This window comes from Schistocerca nitens, chromosome 1, assembly GCF_023898315.1.
Source record: "Schistocerca nitens isolate TAMUIC-IGC-003100 chromosome 1, iqSchNite1.1, whole genome shotgun sequence".
Taxonomy (NCBI): Eukaryota; Metazoa; Arthropoda; class Insecta; order Orthoptera; family Acrididae; genus Schistocerca; species Schistocerca nitens.
In genome coordinates this window covers 934,343,451-934,368,354 of record NC_064614.1, presented here as the reverse complement: position 1 = coordinate 934,368,354, position 24,904 = coordinate 934,343,451, and the positions used below count along the sequence as shown (strand labels likewise).

Sequence of the window (24,904 nt, the reverse complement as noted above, 5' to 3'; positions counted from 1 at the left end):
CTGGTGTAACAAACAAAGCAACAGACTTCATGACGACACAAGTAAAATAGAAAGTGCAACCATTTCAGCGGCTCTACTATACTCAAAGCCTGGACAACATTTTGAAATTCAGGTGTTTATTGTCATAACTGATAATGTGCTGTCTGCATTAGCTAAATGCATGGAAGTGTACCATGAAGTAACTAGTGTACCTGGAATACTTCAGCAATTTAAGTCTGTAACAGCGGAAAAGATCTTAATGCCAATGCTTACCCGGACAATTTGGAAGAAAGCCTAGGTGACAAACTGATGCAGTTTGCTGAGCTGCTCAAAGCAGATGTGGCTGCTGCTATCAACAGCAAAAAGTATGAGATCCTGGATCGTAGTTTTATGAACTTTTGATGGAAAATTTACTAGAATCATGTTTCCCAGATGTAGAAATAGTCTTATGCAACTACTTGTCCTTGATGATCAGCAACTGCCGTGGAGAATGTACTATTTCAACATTAAAGCACGTTAAATATGAGTTAAGGACCCATCGCACAAGAATGTCCCTGCGAGCTCACCTTAATGAACACTGAGTGTGACCTGCTTAGAGACAAAGATTTGACAAGTGATATCTGTAAATTTGTCCAAATTAAATTCAGAGAATTTTTTTTTTGTAAAGAGCTGTTTTGTTTTATGTCCTAAACTTTGAGGCTAAAGCAAACCAAGGGCCTCTCCTTAGCACTGTCTATGAGCCACGAACTGGCTTAATACAGCACTGATGGCAAGTAGCAGTTTGTTGTTTAGTTGCATGACAAAAAGAAATGTATTGTAAATATGCATCTAATGTTACAGTACAGTAAACAATTTTCTTTGAAAAACAACATAATTAAGTAAATATCAATGAACATAATTTTTGAAAATAAAATGTAATTGGATAGACAAAAAGATCTACTCAGCAAGCGACTGATTAAGTCTTTCCTTCTCATCTTGTCCAGTAAGTCTCCCCTGAACCAGGGTTCTGAGCAACTTTTCTGAACTCTCCACATTTCCTAAGCCTCACCAATCCTTTCCCTACACCCCTCTTCCTTCCCTTTCAACCTTTCTGCCAGTAAAAGGAGCCACTGGGTCTGAAAGCTTGCAAATTTCAGTACCTTTATATGTATGTGGGTTCTCCTGCTGGTGCTTACTGAATAAATTTTTTATTGATCCAGTTACGTCATTAGAATTTCAGTACCTTTATATGTATGTGGGTTCTCCTGCTGGTGCTTACTGAGTAAATTTTTTATTGATCCAGTTACATCATTAGTAAATATTAAGATATTATTGGAAGATAAACAGTAGGGATATAATAAAACTGAGAAAGCAGCAGTCTACACCTTATGTCAGTCTTAGAAATATGAATACACTTAACAACTAATGAAACATGCTAAAAATAGTCATGTACTCAACCAACACTGACTTATAGCAGATGTTACATTAATGGACACTGTATGTCATGTATACAACTCCACAGAGTTGTCTCATTCAACATCTGATTCCATTGTCGCAGATATTATAAAATTTGACAAACTGCCTATTGGCTTCTGTCTCGGGTTCTTCGGCCGACGTTCATCTAATGATTTTTCTGACGTTTCGCCAGCACGAGTGGCTGGCATTGTCAAAGCTTCACCCTCCATTGCCGGTGGTGAACTGGAGGTGAGCTCGCGGCCGCAGACTATATGTACCTGGCACACCAACGTCCGAGGGCTTCTCCGCGGTCATTTCCGGTGCGTTTCTCCTCTTGCTACCTGCGACGGTCGTTCGCTGCAGTACGGGAAGCCAGGATCCGTTTACCTTAAGGCTTTCCTCTTTCTTGTTGAAACTGTTCGCGTGTTTTTGTATTTCTACAGCTTCTCTGAACAAGCGCGTGTGATAGTGCTTCTCTACAGCTAGAACTTCCGTGTCGGCGAATTTTATTATGTGGTCGGTCCCATTCAGTGCGTGCTCTGCCACGGCCGATTTCTCCACCTGCCCCAACCTGCAATGTCGCTTGTGCTCTTTGATCCTGGTGTTAATTGATCGTCCAGTCATTCCGACATAAACTTTTCCGCATGTGCATGGTATACGGTATATTCCCGACCTTGCAAGTGGGTCTCTTTTCTCCTTCGCCGATCTAAGACACTCTTTGATCTTCCTTGTCGGTTTGAAAATCGTCTTTACGCCACGTTTGCGCAATGTACGGCCGATTCTGTCCGTCACTCTGGGAATGTATGGCAGAAAGGCCGTACCCGACATTTCTTTTTCTGGTTCCTTACTTCACCGAGTGTTGGGCTCTGTTACACTTCTAATGTAATTTGTGGAGTACCCATTGCTCCTCAGAACAGTTTCCAGGTGTTGCATTTCTCGTTTGACGTGTTGCGGCTCACATATTCGTCCTGCTCTCGTTACGAGCGTACTAATCATGCCTCTTTTCTGGCTCGGGTGGTGGTTTGACAGTTTGTGCAGGTATCGGTCCGTGTGTGTCGGTTTTCGATACACGCTGTGTCCCAGGTTTTTGCCATCCCTTTCGATCAGCACATCTAGAAATGGCAGTTTGTTGTCCTTTTCTACTTCCATGGTAAATGTTATGTTGGCATGGAGGCTGTTCAAGTGTCTTAGGAAGTCACCAAGCTGTTCTTCACCATGGCTCCACACCACGAAAGTATCATCGACGTACCTGTACCACACCTTAGGTTTGCAAGTCGCCGAGCCCAGTGCCTGTGCTTCGAATTGTTCCATGAAGAAGTTGGCCACCATACATTCCCAGAGTGACGGACAGAATCGGTCGTACATTGCGCAAACATGGCGTAAAGACGATTTTCAAACCGACAAGGAAGATCAAAGAGTGTCTTAGATCGGCGAAGGAGAAAAGAGACCCACTTGCAAGGTCGGGAATATACCGTATACCATGCACATGCGGAAAAGTTTATGTCGGAATGACTGGACGATCAATTAACACCAGGATCAAAGAGCACAAGCGACATTGCAGGTTGGGGCAGGTGGAGAAATCGGCCGTGGCAGAGCACGCACTGAATGGGACCGACCACATAATAAAATTCGCCGACACGGAAGTTCTAGCTGTAGAGAAGCACTATCACACGCGCTTGTTCAGAGAAGCTGTAGAAATACAAAAACACGCGAACAGTTTCAACAAGAAAGAGGAAAGCCTTAAGGTAAACGGATCCTGGCTTCCCGTACTGCAGCGAACGACCGTCGCAGGTAGCAAGAGGAGAACCGCACCGGAAATGACCGCGGAGAAGCCCTCGGACGTTGGCGCGCCAGGTACATATAGTCTGTGGCCGCGAGCTCGCCTCCAGTTCACCACCGGCAATGGAGGGTGAAGCTTTGACAATGCCAGCCACTCGTGCTTGCGAAAAGTCAGAAAAATCATTAGATGAACGTTGGCCGAAGAACCCGAGACAGAAGCCAATAGGCAGTTTGTCAACAAGTGGCCACGAAAGCCTTAACAATTTTGTATTATAAAATTTACTGCACTTTTTTTTTGGTAACTCCATCTTACATCCAAAGTAACTGGTGCCTCAATGTGTGTGTGTGTGTGTGTGTGTGTGTGTGTGTGTGTGTGTGTGTGTGTTTTCTACTCTGAAAACACAAACTTGAAAAAAAGTCACTTACCAACAGATCTGACTGCGGTATTGAGAGTAATAGCTTCACGAATGTATTGAGAGCATTATCGAGGGCTTCATCACCATACAATCGAAAAACACCAAAATTAACATAACTACCACACAGAGCAGCTTTCAGCATTGAAAAACATATAGAAATTCCTTTCAACTTCATTGGGTATATCTGGTCCTTTGGCACATCCACATTTAATATGTGCGTTCCTGTTAAAAAAGAAAAAGAAAACAGTAAGAGCAAATGGAGTTAATGAATTGCTGAGGTACAATTTATAAGTCATTTGTATTCATCATTTGTATTCATAGCTATACTTTTATTTCTTTCTTAAACAAGAAAGAATAGAAAAATTAAAACAAGCAAGCTTGAGGCTATCTATGGATACTGATTATCAAAATATTTAGTAATCACAGTTTTAGCTAATGAAATGAATGTACCTATAGATGAAAGAAACACCGCAGAGAAACAGTCTGCCAACAAATCTATATGCAATTCAATCTAACAATATTCATACAATGAAGGCTTTCACAACCAGATGTCATAGCTGCTGATGGTTGTATGGCCTTCGTTGAAGAAACTTTTCAGTTCCTGAATTTTGCACAGCTGTTCTGGACATCTTCGGAGATGCTCCTGGTGATGTTGAGACTTGCCGAAGTCGGCATATGCTTTGAAAGCCTGCCATGTAACAAACGGGGAAAAATACACTGCTAAAGGCAGTGAGGGAATTGAAGCGCAAACAGCATACGGAAAGCCTTACATATCATAATCTACTTGCATTCTTTACCTGGTTTATGTCAAATTGATTATGCAGTATTAATGTCCTCTGTTTCACATTGTGAGATAAAAATTCCATTTTAGTAAAGTAATGCGTAATAGACAACCACTCCCGTGTGGACACCAGCAAGTATAACCTGCCAAACGTCACCAGCAACTATCACTGAAGGTGTCAGGCAGTTAACTTTAATTACTGTGGGATTTTCTTATGTGAAGCAATTGCATTTAGTATGTTATGTCACTGTGGGAGGTTGTATGTGGGAAACAACTATACTTTTCAAAATATTGGTAAATATTCACATTTATTATAGCTTTTAACAATGGTGTATACTGCATGGTCACAGTTAGTCACAACAGCTCAACTCTCCTTAAAAATATCACTTAGGTAACATAAAATGAATGATTTAAAAACTTAAATTTTGAATGGTAACATACAAATGTTTTGAGAAAAGGTATTGATATGAAAAATGTCTTACCATAGCTACATATTACTTTGCTTGCCTCTCTGAATAGCAGGATGCCATTGGGAGAGGATACGTCGAATTGTAACCTTTGTGATCTATTTTGTACTAACTCTGCAAACAATTTGAGAACTGGCGTGGTAACCTGAGGATCGTGGTACCATAATTCCACAGCATGCAGAAGGATGGGGGTGTAACTGGGATATCTGTAAACTCAATTAAGGCATATACATCATTTTCTAACAATTTCAGTAACAAGTTTCATTTTATAGTGATCAAAATTTTGTCAACCAAAGTGTCAGAAATGTGCTGAAATTTTAAGAATGAGATAAGCATTAATTTCAGAAAAACATTAGAACTGTAACTTATAGTTACAGCAAAGGTATAAACAGTTAAGTAATACTAACACAGAACACATAATCAAATTTGAAGTTTATGTTGGTTTCTAATGTTTGGATAACACATTATGAATAGAATAGCCTTAACTCACCAGTTTCACCAGAATGGCATTGTTATGTCAAATTTAATTATAAAATAAGATTTAGTTCAAAGGACATCCACAACTGCACTTCATGGTTCAATCATATAATTAACTGCTTCAACTGTTAATAGTTTTATTGGTTTAAAATCACAACCAGTTTTGGACGATTATAAGCCCATCTTCATGTGCACAAGACTGCAAAAGGGGAACGAACAAAGTATAATTATCTCCATTTTCTACTTGCAGTCTTTTACAGCTGAAGATGGGCTTATATCCCCTGAAACCAGTTATGATTTTGAACCGATAAAACTATTTACAACTGAAACAGTTAATTATCCATTTCCATTAATGATAAAATAAGGACTATATTTAAGTACCTGGCACAATTTTGTTTACTCTAGTGAACCTTGCCTTTCTATTTTTCATACTTCATAAGTAATGGTAAAATGGAATATTACACTAACACTGATGGTAATCTTGGCAGCAGAATCACGCTATGACTATAATAATAAAAAAGAAACAAGACAAAATTTTATGACAATATTTATGGTGTCGTAGTGAGACCAATACTAAAATAATCATGTTACTCAAGTGAACTTTGTAATACATTTTATTACTTCTTTAATGAACCTTTTCATATAGGTATTTTCCATGTCAGTCTTGAATAAGGTGTTGTCGGGCCACTTCAACAAAAAGTAAATAAAATAACAGCAAATAATTATGCATTACTACCAGTAATTTTCAAGGTGGTTGTATATAAAGTCAATCATTTAGTGCAGAGAAATATGCTTGGTACGAAAAATTTATGATTTAAGAAAGGACTCAACTAGCTATATTTCCCTCGACATCACTACCTCAGGGGCTTTCTTCAGACAGGCTGAAATGTGCTATCCTGGAGTTGCCAGTCCACTTCACAATAAAAGTACACTCATGCTCATAAATTAAGGATAACTGCAGAATGTGGTGCCACACAATGTGGCACTATACAAAATTGGCACTAATAGCATAGGCACATAGGCAATACACACAACACAGATCTGTAAGTGCACGGTATTTGTGACAAGTTGAGAAAACCGCCCGAAACACATGTGCTACAAAACACCAATCTTTCATGTGCAAGTACCCCGACATCAATATGGGATATGATCACCATGCACACGTACACAGGCCCCACAACATGTTGGCATACTCTGGATCAGGTGGTCGAGCAGCTGCTGGGGTATAGCCTCCCATTCTTGCACCAGTGTCTGTCGGAGCTCCTGAAGTGTCGTAGGAGTTTGAAGACGTGCAGCAATACATCGATCGAGAGCGTGCTCGATGGGGTTTAGGTCTGGAAAACAGACAGGCCACTCTTTTGCCTGATATCTTCTGTTTCAAGGTACTCCTCCACAATGGCAGCTCGGTGGGGCCCTGCGTTATCATGCATCACCCCTGAAAAGGCGGACATACTGTAGCGCCTGGACACTTTCCTGTCTGCTGGAATCATTGCCATAATCTTGAGATCACACTTTGTGACACATGGAGGGGCCGTGCTACGACCTGCTGTGTTTGACCAGCCTCCAGTTGCCCTAGCATTCTACCCCTCATAACATCATCAATATTTGTTCTTTGAGCCATTTTCAACACACAGTCACTATTAGCACAACTGAAAATGTCTGCACACTTACTCATTGCACCGTACTCTGACATGCACCAACACATCTCTGCATATGTGGACTGCTGCCAGCACCAACGTGCGACGACCGCAGGTCAAATGCACCACATGGTCACACCCCGAGGTGATTTAAACCCACAAACCGCCCACCAGAGCGTTGTTTAATCACATATCAGCATTATCCTTAATTTATGAGCATGAGAGTAGTTGGATATGTTAACAATTATAAACCAGTGTGATTACTTACCACCTCCTGGAACATACTGGAAAAAAAATGTACACAAGAACCCTTAACACACCCATATAAATTTCTAAGTGTTGATACTGATAAGAACCTGAATTGGAAATCTTCTGTTACAGACCATCCTAAATGTTTATACTCTATGACTTTTGCATTATGAATAGTATCAGCATTTGGATACCAAAACAAAAAGTGGACATTCTTTTCCCATTTTTGTTCACTTATGTCTTACGGCATCATATTCTGCTGTAGTGAACAGAAGCATATAATAAGGGTAACACATCCTGTCCACGAATCAACCATACTTTGAAAACAAAAGACATAATACTAAGAGGAGAAATATTTAAAAATATCTGTCACTCAGTTTGAGTGTTCCACAGAAAGGAGTAACAATGAAAACAATCAATTATTGACTAAATTATTTAATTGGATGGATAAAAAAATCTACTCACCAAGCGGCAGCAGAACACACTGTTAAAAAAGATGGTTGTAATTGGCAAGCTTTCAGAGCCAGTGGCTCCTCCTTCAGGCAGAAGGGTTGAAGGGAAAGGAAGAGGGGTGAAGGAAGAGGACAGGAGAGGTCTAAGGAAAGGTGTAGATTTTAGGAAAGTCATCCAGAACTGCAGGTCAGGGGAGACTTACCATACAGTATCAGTCTTTCCTTCTCACCCAATACGGTAAGTCTCCTCTGACCCACAGTTCTGGGCAACTCTCCGGAAATCTACCCCTTTTCCTATACCTCTCCAGTCCTTTTCCTTCACCTCTCTTCCTTCCCCTTCAACCCTTCTGCCTGAAGGACGAGCCACTGGCTCTGTAAGCTTGCCACTTACAACCATCTTTTATGTGTGTGCTCTGCCACCGCTTGGTGAGTAGACTTTTTATCCACCCAGTTAAATAATTTTGACAGAAAGGAGTAAGGTATTCAGCCATAAAAATCTTTGACTACCTACCCAGCGAGGTAAATAATGGAATGGCTTATAAACTAACTTTAACAATGAAAAATTCAAGATGGAATAATAAAAATATTATGAAAAAGATAGATTGTTACTCACCACGTATCAGAGATGTAGAGACGCAGAAAGGCACAACAAAAAGACTACTAAACATGTAAGCTGTCGGACAGAAGGCCTCCTCCTGAAACACACACACACACACACACACACACACACACACACACACACACACACACACACACTCTACACAAACGCAGCTCGCTCATACACACATCACTTGTCTCTGCCTGCTAGCGCCAGACTGTGAGCAACTGCACATGATGGGAGAAGCAGTCTGGTTGGTGGGGGTAAGGAGGAGGCTGGAGTGGGAAGGGGGAGGGAGAGCTGGTTACTTACTGGTGGGGGCAGGTGGGGGAGGATACAAGGACGAGGTGTAGAGAGGGTAGGGCAGCTAGGTGCAGTCGGTATGCTTAAGGGAGGGCAGGACGGGGGAAGGGCTAGTGGAAAACATGAGAAGTAAACAGACTGCACGTGTTCTTGTGGAATAGGAGGCTGTGGAGTGGGAACAGGGGAGGGGATAGGTGGGTGTAGGACAACAATTAACAAAGATTGAGGCCAGGGGGTTATGAGAATGTAGGATGTATTGCAGAGTGTGTTTCCACCTGCACAATTCATAAAAACTGGTGTTGGTAGGAAGGATCCAGATGGCACAGGCTGTGAAACAGTCATTAAAATGAATAATGTTGTGTTGGGCCTTGTGCTCAGCAAATAGTTGGTCCAGCTGTCTCTTGGCCACAGTTTGTAGGTGGCCATTCATGTGGGCAGACAGCTTGTTGGTTGTCATGCCCGCATAGAATGCAGCATGGTGGTTGCAGCTTAACTTGTAGATCACGTAACTTGTTTCACAGCCCTGCCTTTGATGGATAGGTGATGCTAGTGACTGTGCTGGAGTAGCTGGTGGTGTGAGGATGTATGGGACAGGTCTTGCATCTAGTTCTAGTACAGGGGTATGAGCCATGAGGTAAGGAGCTGGGAGCAGGGGTTGTGTAGAGATGGATGAGTATGTCGCGTAGGTTCGATGGACGGCAGAATACCACTGTGGGAGGGGTGAGAAGGATAGTGGGTAGAATATTCCTCATTTCAGGGCACAACAAGAGGTAGTTGAAGCCCTGGCGGAGAATGTGGTTTGGTCACTCCAGTCCTGGATGGTTCTGACCCACAAGGGGAAGGCTTCTCTGTGGCCGTAAGTGGGGGTTTCGCAGGTGGTGGTTGACTGGAGACCATACAACCACAGAGGAGCATTCACCTTGTGATTCAGAACCACCCAAGACTGGAGTAACTGAATTCCATTCTCTGCCAATGTTTTGTCTATCTCTCATCGTACCCTGAAATGAGGAATGTCCTACACACTATCCTCCCCACTCTTCTCACAGCTGTATTCTGCTGCCCACCTAATATACTCATCCATCCCCACATAAACCCTGTTCCCACTCCCTTGTCTCACGGCTCATGTGCTTGTAATAGACCAAGATGCAAGATCTGTCCCACACATCCCCCCAATGTCACCTACTGCAGTGTGGTCACAAGCAGGGCTATCTGTGAAACCAGTCATGTGATCTAAACGCTAAACTGCAACCACTGTGCTTCATTTTACATGGGCATAACAACCAGTAAACTGGCTGTCCGCATGAATGGCTAGTGACAAACTGTGGCCAAGAAACAGCTGGATCACCCAGCTGCTGAACACACTGCCCAACACAACATTCTTTACGTTAATGACTGATTCACAGCCTGTGGCACCTAGATCCTTCCTACCAAACATCAATTTTTATGAATTGCGCAGTTGGAAACTCTCTGCAATATATTGTAAATTGCCATAAACCGCATGGCCTCAACCTTTGTTAGTCATTGTCCCCCCATCCTGTCCCTCTATGCTCCCACAAACAGTACTTTACTGTCCACCACCCGTAACCTGTTCTACCTCCCCCTCCGCACCCCTGCCTCCTCCTCACTCCCACCACCCTAACTGCTTTCCCATCATGCACAGTTGCTCACAGTCTGGTCTCGGCAGCTGGAGACAGTGGTGATGTGTGTGTGAGCTGGGTCTGCATTTGCCTGTTTTGTCTATTTCGGAAGAAGGCCTTCCGGCTGAAAGCTTGTGTGTTTAGTAGGCTTTTTCTGCATGTGTACGGCTCAACATCTCCACTATATGGTGAGTAGCACTCTATCCTTTTCATAAAATTGTCGAAATTAACTTTAAATAAGAAATGAAATACACTCCTGGAAATGGAAAAAAGAACACATTGACACCGGTGTGTCAGACCCACCATACTTGCTCCGGACACTGCCAGAGGGCTGTACAAGCAATGATCACACGCACGGCACAGCGGACACACCAGGAACCGCGGTGTTGGCCGTCGAATGGCGCTAGCTGCGCAGCATTTGTGCACCGCCGCCGTCAGTGTCAGCCAGTTTGCTGTGGCATACGGAGCTCCATCGCAGTCTTTAACACTGGTAGCATGCCGCGACAGCGTGGACGTGAACCGTATGTGCAGTTGACGGACTTTGAGCGAGGGCGTATAGTGGGCATGCGGGAGGCCGGGTGGACGTACCGCCGAATTGCTCAACACGTGGGGCGTGACGTCTCCACAGTACATCGATGTTGTCGCCAGTGGTCGGCGGAAGGTGCACGTGCCCGTCGACCTGGGACCGGACCGCAGCGACGCACGGATGTACGCCAAGACCGTAGGATCCTACGCAGTGCCGTAGGGGACCGCACCGCCACTTCCCAGAAAATTAGGGACACTGTTGCTCCTGGGGTATCGGCGAGGACCATTCGCAACCGTCTCCATGAAGCTGGGCTACGGTCCCGCACACCGTTAGGCCGTCTTCCGCTCACGCCCCAACATCGTACAGCCCGCCTCCAGTGGTGTCGCGACAGGCGTGAATGGAGGGACGGATGGAGACGTGTCGTCTTCAGCGATGAGAGTCGCTTCTGCCTTGGTGCCAATGATGGTCGTATGCGTGTTTGGCGCCGTGCAGGAGAGCGCCACAATCAGGATTGCATACGACCGAGGCACACAGGGCCAACACCCGGCATCATGGTGTGGGGAGCGATCTCCTACACTGGCCGTACACCACTGGTGATCGTCGAGGGGACACTGAATAGTGCACGGTACATCCAAACCGTCATCGAACCCATCGTTCTACCATTCCTAGACCGGCAAGGGAACTTGCTGTTCCAACAGGACAATGCACGTCCGCATGTATCCCGTGCCACCCAACGTGCTCTAGAAGGTGTAAGTCAACTACCCTGGCCAGCAAGATCTCCGGATCTGTCCCCCATTGAGCATGTTTGGGACTGGATGAAGCGTCGTCTCACGCGGTCTGCACGTCCAGCACGAACGCTGGTCCAACTGAGGCGCCAGGAGGAAATGGCATGGCAAGCCGTTCCACAGGACTACATCCAGCATCTCTACGATCGTCTCCATGGGAGAATAGCAGCCTGCATTGCTGCGAAAGGTGGATATACACTGTACTAGTGCCGACATTGTGCATGCTCTGTTGCCTGTGTCTATGTGCCTGTGGTTCTGTCAGTGTGATCATGTGATGTATCTGACCCCAGGAATATGTCAATAAAGTTTCCCCTTCCTGGGACAATGAATTCACGGTGTTCTTATTTCAATTTCCAGGAGTGTAACATCTGCTTGATACCTCCTACTCCACAGAAGAGTTGAATCATGGTACGCATGTTAAACAAAAAAACCTTAAGAAATCATGTAAATGGTTAATATACTGCCATATTTTCCATTACCTTCCCATTCCACGTAACAGCAAAAGGGTGCAATTATGATCAACAGAACATGCAAATAACTTAATTTAGAACCAATAAATCAGAAACAATTACCAATGTAAATATTTTGTGACCTGGCTAACGTTTCTGCTTGTGTGAACAATCATATTATCATGTGCAAATTAAAATATTATGGAATACAACACATTTATGGTTTTCTTTCTACCTGCATAAAAACAGAGAATATAGGTTCCATGGTGATTGCATAGCAACAGTGCTCACAATCTGAAGCACCAAGGCATAGTTTAATCAAAGGTTCTATTTTTGGTTGTCTTTCTTTCTGATGCACATAAATGGTCTTCCACATTCATGACAGAAACTACAAATTTTACCTTTCTGTAAATGATTCAGGTTTATGGATAAAAAGTAACCTTAGAACTGTTTTAGAAATTCTTTCTGGGTATTCAGCCAAGTGACATTATCCAGATGGTGTGATATTTCGACAAACTGACTTGTTACTACCTGCAGGCAGCCCTGAAATTACTACCTGAAGATGGCAACAAGTCAGTCTGCCGAAATATTACACCATTTGGATGACAGATGACACCATTCAGCTGAATACCCAACAGCATTTCAAAATAATCATATAGCAAGAAGGCATAAAACCACACTAATCCTCTACGTGATAGAGCAGCTAATGAAAGATTTTAGAACATAAACACATGCTTTGATCATCATTAAATTTCGGATTTGACTTGGGTCCACTCAAACAATGAAATACAAGAAGTGGTTAATGTTATGTTTTAGGAACTACAAATATGTTGCAACCTTTATTATAAAAGCCCACACTCTAGAATTAATGAAGCACTTAAGTTCTGTTACATTTGCAGTATGCATTGTTACAGCTATAGGTGATTTAAAAATTAAGAAAAAAGTTAATGCTGAATATTTCATTAACTAATTAATCACAGAATCATTTTTGAGAAACCTTAACTTACAAGTATAATATTTCCAAGTACATAATCATGTTGCAAATATCAAATCTGATGGTAGTTCTGGTACATGCTGCAGAGACCTCTTCAAAAATTTGGTATTTTGACAATTGCACACTACATTTATCCACTGATGTCTCCCATCTTCAACAATATCTCTCTTTTCTCAAAAAATAGAGCAAAGCATGAATATTTATAATAGTACAAAATAGTAACCTCTGAAAATACTTGGAAGTATTGGAGTCAATACATGGGTAGAAATGTATTTGACAACTTGCCACAGTATATATTTTCTTTAAATACTAACAGATGCTACAGTATATCCCATTTATCATGTTACATAGACATGATTTAGATTAATAGGTTTCTACCACTGTCCTAATTGCAATGATGGCATCTATTACAGTGGAATCACATTAGTACGTCCCTTGTTACCGCATTTTCAATGCATAATATGACTGTTTTTGGAAGTCTCACTCCCAATTGCATTAAAAGCATGTTAAAACAACATGTTTATTTCTTCTCCTCTGTTTAGTGATTTCAGATTTGATGGAATCTGTACTGTTGGACCACAGCAACATCTGCCGCTGAGAGATGAGAGTGGTGGGTGCAGGATTTTTGCAGGATATGTGGATATGTGCAGGTATACAGCATTATTCAGTGGTGGCAGCTCTGGAAGACATACAGATTGTTTTTTACACTAGTTATGACGAACTAGTACCTACAGGTTGGCAGTAAGACTTCTGGAGTAGCCAAAAAATAAACCAAATATTTATTAGTATGCAGCTCAATCACTGGCGCTCTTTGTTCGTATTTAGCACTTGACTGATTCACAGTCAGCGTGTGTGTGGGGGGGGGGGGGGGGGGGGGGGCACGCGCGCGCAAGAAACAGAGTGCCAATACTTCAAGGACAAAAAGACAGTTAAAAAATGAAGAAGTGGAAAATTATTGAGAAAGTGCGCAAAAATTCACGTATGAAGTGTGTTTCTATTTCTGATATATCTGGCTTTAGCAGACATCATCTACATCTACATCTACATACATACTCCGCAATCCACCATACGGTGCGTGGCGGGGGGTACCTCGTACCACAACTAGCATCTTCTCTCCCTGTTCCACTTCCAAACACAACAAGGGAAAAATGACTGTCTATATGCCTCTGTACGAGGCCTAATCTCTCTTATCTTATCTTTGTGCTCTTTCCGCGAAATATAAGTTGGCGGCAGTAAAATTGTACTGCAGTCAGCCTCAACTCTGGTTCTCTAAATTTCCTCAGAAGCGATTCACGAAAAGAACACCTCCTTTCCTCTAGAGACTCCCACCCGAGTTCCGAAGCATTTCCATAACACTCATGTGATGATCAAAGCTACCAGCAACAAATCTAGCAGCCCGCCTCTGAATTGCTTCTATGTCCTCCCTCAATCCGACCTGATAGGGATCCCAAACGCTCGAGCAGTACTCAAGAATAGGTCGTATTAGTATTTTATAAGCGGTGTCCTTTACAGATGAACCACATCTTCCCAAAATTCTACCAATGAACCAAAGACGACTATCTGCCTTCCCCACAACTGCCATTACATGCTTGTCCCACTTCATATCGCTCTGCAATGTTATGCCCAAATATTTAATCAACGTGACTGTGTCAAGTGCTACACTAATAATGGAGTACTCAAACATTACGGGATTCTTTTTCCTATTCATCTGCATTAATTTACATTTATCTATATTTAGAGTTAGCTGCCATTCTTTACACCAATCACAAATCCTGTCCAAGTCATCTTGTATCCTCCTACAGTCACTCAACGATGACATCTTTCCGTACACCACAGCATCATCAGCAAACAGCCGCACATTGCTATCCACCCGATCCAAAAGATCATTTATGTAGATAGAAAACAACAGCGGACCTACCACACTTCCCTGGGGCACTCCAGATGATACCCTCACCTCCGATGAACACTCACCATCGGGGACAACGTACTGGGTTCTATTGCTTAAGAAGTCTTCGAGCCACTCACATATTTGGGAACCAATCCCATATGCTCGTACCTTAGTTAGGAGTCTGCAGTGGGGCACCGAGTCAAACGCTTTCCGTAAGTCAAGAAATATGGCATCCGTCTGATACCCTTCATCTATGGTTCGCAAGATATCATGTGAAAAGAGGGCGAGTTACATTTCGCAGGAGCGATGCTTTCTAAATCCGTGCTGATGCATGGATAGCAATTTCTCTGTCTCAAGGAAATTCATTATATTCGAACTGAGAACATGTTCGAGAATCCTGCAACAAACCGATGTTAAGGATATTGGTCTGTAATTTTGAGGATCCGTCCTTCTACCCTTCTTATATACAGGTGTCACCTGCGCTTTTTTCCAGTTGCTCGGGACTTTACATTGGGCAAGAGATTCGCGATAAATGCAAGCTAAGTAAGGAGCCAATGCAATAGAGTACTCTCTGTAAAACCGAATTGGAATCCCATCAGGACCTGGTGATTTATTTATTTTCAACCCATTCAGCTGCTTCATAACCCCAGGGATGTCTATCACTACGTCCTCCATACAGGAATCTGTACGAGACTCATACGGCTCCTAGGTTCTCTCCTCAGAGCAGAAGAGGTTGCAGCATTATGCGTATGGCGTTATCAGTGGTGTGAAGTACCAGTACCAGACAGCATCTTTCTTGAGCGAGAACCCGTACCCACCCCCCACCCCCACCAAAAAAAAAAAAAAAAAATTTGCAGCCTATCAATGCAATCAGTTGATATGTTCAGAGATTGAGAATCAAAATGCTAACTTTCTTTCAAATATTTTAATAATGGTGCATTAAACTTATCTACAAATAGCATGCTGTCATCTAGTTATTTCAAAAGTCAGAATTACATGCAAAGCTAAAAACAAAAGCTAATTAAAAAACAAAGTTCTTTAAGTGTCTTCAAGCCCCACCTAGACCAGGCTCCCAAGTGAAGTAGTGCCACTGCCGAATCAGATCTGAAGGGGCAGTCATGGTGGACAGACATGTTGTCAGCTGCAGACAGTTATATTTCAATTTTATGCAAATTCAGTAAAGTTTTAATCAGGTCAGAAGGGGCAGTCATGGCAGACAGACATATTATCTTGTGTCATCAGTCAAATCCTAATTTTGTGCAGGAATAATGAGTCTAGAGCAGTTTAAGAATCCATAACACGTAATCAAGTACTGATGTCACAAGATAAAGTTAGTAAATACATTAATAACATGTGACATGGATAATGTTCGTAACTTGCAGTTTCTTGTGTTATGCTACAATAAATACGAGTGGTATCCGTAGAAAAGAGTGAATGAATTATTTAATTACATAACATCAGTCCCTTGATAATAGTTCATTCCAGCCTCAAGACAATGGACCTACAACCTATGTGCTGCTGTCTGCACAGAGGACACCTTTAAAAGGCTACAGACTGGTCAAAACTAACAGAACTTAATGCATTTCCATCTGGAATGCATAATGCATTGTCAGAACAGATCATAACCACGTCGTCAGTGCTAAGACGTAGGCAGTTGATATGATGCACAGTAGCCATAGTTTACGTCTTGTACTGCATGAAAATTGAACATTTTTCCATCAAAATTAAGTACAATAGTGAGCAAATGAAAAATAACTGAAGCAGCTAGTTTGGAAGGAGGATATGGCAAACGAAAATGAGTTCATGAGAGTCAGTTTTAGGAACTGGAAAATGTGGTACTGAAGAGAATTAAATAAGCTCATGCATCAAATACAAGGTGGAATCCAAAATTTTCGGGACTGGTGCTGCATATCTGATAAGTCAGTGTGCAGAGTGGCATTCAGCTGGGAGGACACGTCCACAGTGATTTCCGTAATACTCTGTGTTTGGTGTGTGGCAATTTTGCGATGGATCTGTGAACAGAACAGTGGGTGTGTATCAAATTCTGTGTGAATTTCAGGAAAAGTGCTACGGAGACCCTTGCAATGATTCAACTGCATTTACTGTTCTGACCCAGAGACAAAGCAACAATTTTCCCACTGGAAGAGCCTGGGCTCCCCAAGAGCATGATCATCGTTTTCTTTGATACCAAGGGAATTGTGCACAAATAATTGGTCCCACCCAACCAAACAGTGAATTCCATGTACTACTGTGACATTTAGCGATGGCTCTGTGAAAACGTGGCAACGACAGGCCCGAACTTTGGCATCAAGGGAACTGGTTGGTGCATCATGACAATGCGTCCTTGCTCACCAGGACCTTTTTTGCAGAAAACAACATGGCAGTTGTACCCCACCCACCATACTCGCCAGATTTGGCACTTCGCGATTTCGCAAAACTGAAACTCAAGTTGAAAGGCCGTTGGTTCGACACTCCAGAGAGGATTCAAGAAGCATTGTTGGCGGTGATAAACACCCTCAAAGAACAGGACTTCCAGAAAATGTTTGACCAGCAGCAGAAGCGCTGCGACTGGTGTGTACGTGCGGATGGGAACTACTTCAAGGGTGATGGTGACCATTAGTCCAAAGGTAAGGTTTTCAACAGATGGCAGCACTAGTCCCGGAAATTTTGGATAGCACCTCTTATACCACTGTGGTTTGTGCTAAAGCAACGTATTTGGCATGAAAGTTAGCACTTTCAAATCATCAAATGGCTGGATCGAAAGGGTCAAGAACTGACAATTCAGTGCACAAATGTGTTTGAGATGAGGATGGTAGAATTACATTGAGACTGTTTAGTCATGGAAAAATAATCTTCCATCAACCATAGAAAGCTGCAGTTCCAACGAAGTTTTTAATGCAGATGAAACAGGCTTATTTTCTCACCATCTGTAAGATAGAACTTAGGAGTACAGGGGAGCGAAATGCCACAGTGGAAAATTTAGTGAAGAGGGGTTAGTTAATTTCTTATTATGTTGTGATGAGAGTTGAACAGAATAGATGATGCCAATAATAATTGGAAAGGCAAAGAGAACACAATGATTTAAAAATTTGCTGACATTTCCACGAAAATACGAAGTGTGTGAGAAAGTGATGAGACTGAGTTTTTATCTAGCAAAGTTATTATTTTTGTCAAACAACAATATTATTATTTTCAAAGTAGTTCCCTTTGGCAACTACACACCAGCAGAGTCATTCCCAGTCTTGGTAGCAACACTGAAATACTCAACTGGTAGGGCCTTGAACTTGTCAGTCACATTCTTTTGAATGTTCTCCAGAGTCCCAAAACGACACCCTTTTAAGAAATTTTCCAATTTTGGGAGAAGGAAATAGTCACAAGGGCTCGCATCAGGTGAGTACAAGGGCTGTGGAACAACAGGAATGTCTTCTGAGGTCAAAAATTCAATGGGCGTGTGACATGGGGCATTGTCATGATGCAGCCTCCACTTGTCTGCAATGTCTGGTCTCACTTGGTTCATCCTTCTCCAGAGCCTTTCAAGGACATCTTTGTAAAAACACTTGGTTGATAGTTCTGGAGGAACAAAGTCAGTCTGATGTCACAACAGCACACACAACTTTCACATTTTTCTCAGTTTTTGAAACTGAAGGTCTCACTGAGCAAGGTTCATTTTCAACATGTTCTCAGCATTTTAAAAATGATTTGTGCCAGTGAAAAACTCATGCTCTTGATAAGGCATGTTCCTCATAGGCCTGTTTCAACTTTTCAAATGTCACAATTGCAGATTCCTCAAGTTTAACACAAAACTTGATGGCATAATGTTGCTCAAAATTCAGCTGTTCGATTTTCTTAACACACAACAAAGCACAACTTCACTGATGGCACTCTCAAAAATCACATGATGGCTGTATCATTGAAACTTGAGACTAAGCATCTAAAAGAGATTAACACACCGGTCTACACACATAGAACAACACAACGTAGTCAGATCTAATGTGAAAGCACGGATTACAAAAACTATATTCCAACTATTCTTGCATGCCTAGGATGCAAGGCTGGTTGTTAGAAGTACGAAAATCGTACTGTTTAATGAACAATGTGCATCGCATCTCCAAGATACGTCGTATCTAGGTAATATAAATGTAGTGGATTTTCCTGCCAACTATACAACCACCTTCAGCCATTTGATCGAGATCTTTTAAAATTCCTGAAACAAAAATACAGGAAGATTTGCGCACATAAGTGGCTGGGAATCTGGATGAGAAAGCACACTCTCAAACTGCTTCAAGAAGGCTGGCTTTCATCAGATACTTATAGAAAGCATCATGCCAGAAAATGAAGAAAACGCAGCTGAACGATGTCATATAATAATGGAGCAAGTATAAAGCGCTGACTACCTTAGCTTTGGTGAATGTTACGAAGGTATTACTGACTATGAAGTATTGCAACAGCAGATGGCAGAGAAACAGGAATGTGAAGATGAAGACAAACCAGAACCTTTGTTGGTTCTTACAATATCAAAAGCTACTGGAACAATGGGCACAGTTAAGTATTGTCTGTTGAGTTTAGAAGTCTATGAAGAAGTGATGAATGTAATAACTAAGATGGACAATACAATACTAAAATAAGGACAAAAGAAACAATTAACTACTGACATGTTTTCAGACCTCTGTGAAGACCAGACTACGCACTGTATCTTAATGTATTACAGTATAGTCAGGTTAAGATTATGATATACTGGCAGTTTACTGAAAGGACAACCCCTATTCAATTACATCTACATACACACTCCACAAACCTCCATACGGTTCGTGGTGGAGGGTACCCTCTGCCACTACTAGTCATTCCCTTTCCTACTCCACTCATAGAAAGAGTGAGGGAAAAAATGATTGTTTATATGCTTTCGTATGAGCCATAATTTCTTGTATTTTATCTTCGTGGTCCATACGCAAAATGTATCTTGGCAGTAGCAGGCCTGTTCTGCAGTCAGCTTCAAATGCTGGTTCTCTAAATGTTCTCAATAGTGTTTCTTGAAAAGAACATTGCTTCCTTACGAGGATTTCCATTTGAGTTCCTGAAGCGTGTCCGTAACACTTGTGTGTTGTTCAAAGCTCCCAGCAACAAATCTAGCGGCCTGCCTCTGAATTGCTTCAATGTCTTCCTTTAATGTGACCTGGTACAGATCCCAAACACTTAAGTAATACTCAAGAATAGGTTGCATTAGCATCCTATACGCGGTCTCCTTTGCAGAAGAATCATATTTTTCTAAAATTCCCCCAATAAGCCAAAGTCAACCATTCACCTTCCCTATCACAATCCTCACATGCTCATTCCATTTCATATTGCTTTGTAATGTTAGCCCAGATATTTACATGACAATTGCACCAAGCAGGACATTACTAATGCTGTAAATGAACATTTTGGTTTTGTTTTTCCTACTCATCTGCATTAACTTACATTTTTCTACATTTAGAGCCAGTTACCATTCATCACACCAACTACAAATTTTGTCTGAGTCATCTTGCATCATCCTACAGTCACTCATCATCAGCGAACAACTGCAGACAGCTGTCCATCCTGTCTGCTGGATCATTTATGTACAGAGAAAAAATAATAGTGGTACTATCACACTACCCTGTGGCACCCCTAGCAATACACTGTCTCTGACGAACACTTTGCAATCAAGGACAACATACAGGGTTCTACTGCTTAAAAAGTCTGAGCCATTCACACATCTGAGAACATATTCTGTATGTTTGTACCTTCAGTAACAGTCTAGCGGACAGAGGGGGGGGGGGGGGGGCAGGGGGGGCAAGGGGGGGGGGGGGGGTTCCATGCCAAATACTTTCCAGAAATCTAAGAATGTGGAATCTGCCTGTTGCCCTTCATCCATAGTCCACAGTATATCACGAGAAAAGAGCAAGCCCGAGTTTCACACGAGCGATGATTTGTAAAACCGTGCGGACTAGTGGACATAAGGTTTTCAGTCTCTAGGAAACTGATTATATTCAGACTCAGAAAATGTTCTAGAACTCTGCAGCAAACAAGTGTTAAGGATATTGACCTGTAATTTTGCGTGTCTGTTCTTTAAACCTTCTTACTTACAAGAATGAACTGCACTTTTTTCCCACTGGGTGTGAGATTCACAATAAATGCAAGTTAAGTATGGCGCCAGTACCCTAGAGAACTCTTTGTTGAAGTGAACTGGGATTCTGTACGGACCTGTTTTCAGCTGTTTCTATCTGTCAGTGATGCTCGTTACTATGTCACTCATATGGAAATCTGTGCGATGGTCAAACGACAGTGCGTTTGTATGCATGAACGATTTCTTAAATGTGGAATTTAAAGCTTCAGTTTTCATTTTGCTATCTTTAACAGGCACACCATACTGGTGAATGAGTGCCTGGATGGAAGTGTTATTTACATACGACCAGAATTTTCTTGGTTTCTTTGCCAGATCTTTAGTTAAGGTATGGCAACGGTCACCGGAAGTGATTCGCTAATGGAGAAATGATAAATGAACAATAACTGTTTGTAGAGAGAATTGTAATAACAACTGAAATATTAGAGTATTTTTATTTTTTCTACACCTCACCTCAAGCTAGGTTCGTATTTTGGACACATGAGGCTCCACACTAATGTCACATGACTGTCCTGCATTCCAATTGGCTGATGGTAAAAGCATACACATCCAATAAATTGGATCTAGCCAAGGAGAGTGTAATCAAATTTTTGAAACCGTTTGAGTGGTGACGCAGGTTAAGGTCCCAGGTATTACATCCTGCAACCATTCACCCTGGTGAGCCCTCATTTGCCAGTAATCGACGAAATTTTTTTTTAAAATTTTGTATTATGGGCTAAAGCTTTAAATAAGTAACTTAATATAAAGTGGTTGCTTGGTGTAATGGTTGTAGTACTAGCGTCATATGCAAGATGTGGGTTCGACCCATGGTAGGTGCGTCAAAATTTTTTATTTTTAAATCTTTATTGAAATGATTTCAATCATTACTTTTATTCAATTAATTGGTTTAAATGAAATTTTTTATTCTATTCCTTTGGTACATCATTTAATGATCATATTAACTTTTTGAATTGCTCTTATTTTTAATCCCTGTAATTCTTTTTCCACTTGGAATCTTAGTGCATGTGATTTTAATAACACCCATGGATTAAAATCGATTTAATTTCTTCTGTTTCGTCATCCTATATTTTTGTACATTTTATTCCATTCATAATTTCTATTTCTCATTTTGCTTGATTTTCGCTTTACTTATAATCCCTTCCTTTGTTCAAAATTTTGCCTACTTCATTTTGGCCAGTGCGCAATAAATATTTGTGATTTAAATGTTTGAATAGATTGGCATTTTCAAGAGTTTAAATGTTACGATAGTCTAAAAACAGACATCACTGGATGCGGATATGGAGGGGCATGTGGTCAACACACTGTTCTTCCAGCAGTATGTCAGTTCACGAGAATAGAGCCGCTACTTTTCAATCAAGTAGCTTCTCAGTTAGCCTCATAAGGGCTGAGTGCACCCTGCTTGCCATAACTGCTCGGCACACAGGTTGGTCACCCATCCAAGTGCTAGCCCAGCCGAACAGAGCTTAACTTCGGTAATTTGATGGGAACCAGTGTTAACACTGCGGCAAGGCCATTGGCAATGACAGATAAATAAAAATAAATTAATCAACTTCAAGTCAAAATTGAGTGATGGTAATTAAAAATGAAAGCAACTGAATAAATTAATATCGTGATTAAAATTATGTGGCAAAGGAACAGAAATAAAAAATTACATTCAAACTAATTAATGAAATGAAAATAACGATGAAAGTCATTATGATAAACATTTTAAAATAAAAAAATTTGAACTACCTAACAAGATTTGACCCCCATGTGCTCTTGCATATGAAGCTAGCACTATAGCCATTACACAATGCAATCGAATCATAATATGTTGCTTATTTAAAGCTGTAGAGCTTCACATAAAATTATAAACATTTTATTTTGTCAATTACTCGCAAACAAGCAACCACCGATGTGAATGGTTTAGGATGTAATACCTGAGACTTTAACTTACATACGTGAGACTTTAACTTACATCATCATACATATGGTTTCAATAGATGGATCCCATTATTGGGGACCTCTCCTTGTTAGTGTACAAGAAGCAAAAATGCACAACCATGTAATTCTAAATGTTTCTGGATGTGATATTCAGAGCGTGTTCTTGAAAATGTGAACTTTCAATTATAATTAACTGAGACAGCTTGTCAGGAAGTGTGGCATTAACAGATTGTATATTATCCCAAATATGGTACCATTAATTTCACAGTTTCATCGAAGCAAAAATCTAATTATTGTGAAATAGGTATTTTTCTGTAGCTTATGGTGTTTAAAATCTGCAGCCCCTTCAGAAACATGCTAACGAGATTCCACTGTACTAGTATCAGGAATGCAAGTAGTCTGAAGAGCCATAAAGACTCATAATGAAAGTTAGTAATACACAATATGCACACGAGCACGCATGCCAGCCAGCCAGCCAGCCAGCCAGCCCCCCCCCCCCCCCTCCAAACACCCTACCATCTTCCCCAAAGTAATCTGAAAACAGGAAGTCATTTACCCAGTTCCTTACTGCTATACTGAACTACATGGAAACATACTGTAGATGTTTCTGAAGGGCTATAAAGTTCTTTGCAAGGGGCACACTTGAACCTTTGCAATCAATCCAGTAGCATGTTAAGTCAAGTTTGTTAAACAATTCCTCTATGTTTCTCTGATGTTCAAACATATAGAGATGGATGAACAATATTCACTTTACATTGGCATACACTAATGTTTTCATATTCCGTTTGGAGGTTGCTCTTCCTTACAAGAAGAAGCAGTTCCCAAAGCAGCCACTGGAACACTACTGACAATTTCACACTGTCTATTTAGACAAATTCTCCTTTCTGACCAGAAGCCATTCTTACAGATGGTGGTGATCTCACAAGCTCAAACTTAACATATGAAGATACACGATATTAAAACATTGTATGCCCTAATGTTCTTATGAATGAATGAAGAGAAAGGGCAAGTCAAGTGTAGGACAAAATTAGGCAAACAATCGAAGACTTATAATAATGTAACTGCAAGTAAATGGAACATATTGTTAGTCAGTCAATTAGTTCATGAATAATGGCAAAAAAAGTGACAAAAGTTGTGGGGGGGGGGGATATTACTTATCAGCGATAAAAGTGGTTAATTCCCCCAACCCTCCTCTACACCCAAGGAAGTCTTTTCTGTGAAGGCTACAACTCTTTGCCACAAGATAGTCAATACATTTTAATGGTATTTGCATAGTGTGATGTGCAGTCATACTGTTACCTGAACTGTAAATAAGAGTGTCGCAAATATGGATGAACCGACTGATGGCAAAAGAGGTGGAGAAACTCTCCGAGTTCTCTTGGCTCATTCTAGATTTCTTCAAATTTTTAATTTCTGTGGTATTTTGCAGTTGTTCAGCTCAGCATGAAGTAGACATTGCTCTTAAAAATTGTCCAATTTGCAGATATTTTATTAATATCAGTATGCCAGTGAATCTTCCAAATCTTCCTGTTTGTAAAATGGTATCAGTCCATCATGAGTACAGGCATCTACTTTCATAATCAATGTAAATCATCAGTTTCTGAAAATATAATGTAATTGGGTAGATTAAAAAAATTACTCGCCAAGTGCAGGCAGGAGACCACATGTATAAAGATATTGAAATTTGCAAGCTTTCAAAGCCAGTGGCTCCTTGAACCCAGGGTCAGGGGAGACTTACCAGACAGGATGGGAGAAGGAAGAACTGATAGTTGGAGACAGCACCAGACGAGATTTGAAAATCTTTTTCCATAAGATCATTTATGGCAAGGCTACTGACCCCATGAGATGACTATTTAAAACTGTAATTGATAGAATTTTGATTAAAAGACAAACAACCAAACAACATCATTTGCACCATTACCTACACACAGGCAATGCACTATGGCAAAAGGCCCTAAACACAAATACTAGAGTAAAAAGAATGTGCCAAA

At 41.3% G+C, this 24,904-nt stretch overlaps 1 protein-coding gene across 4 annotated transcripts in view; it reads right to left on the bottom strand.

The window, feature by feature from the left end:
• Positions 1-24,904, bottom strand: part of LOC126193895 (exportin-7) — a 237,115-nt gene that overhangs the window by 48,046 nt on the left and 164,165 nt on the right. For all 4 annotated transcript variants that reach the window (XM_049932723.1, XM_049932725.1, XM_049932724.1 and 1 more), the window contains exons 16-17: positions 4,872-5,062; positions 3,619-3,830 (exon numbers count right to left, since the gene is read on the bottom strand). In XM_049932723.1, the coding sequence (XP_049788680.1) occupies positions 3,619-3,830; positions 4,872-5,062 (403 nt within the window). The remainder of the gene's footprint in view (positions 1-3,618; positions 3,831-4,871; positions 5,063-24,904) is intronic.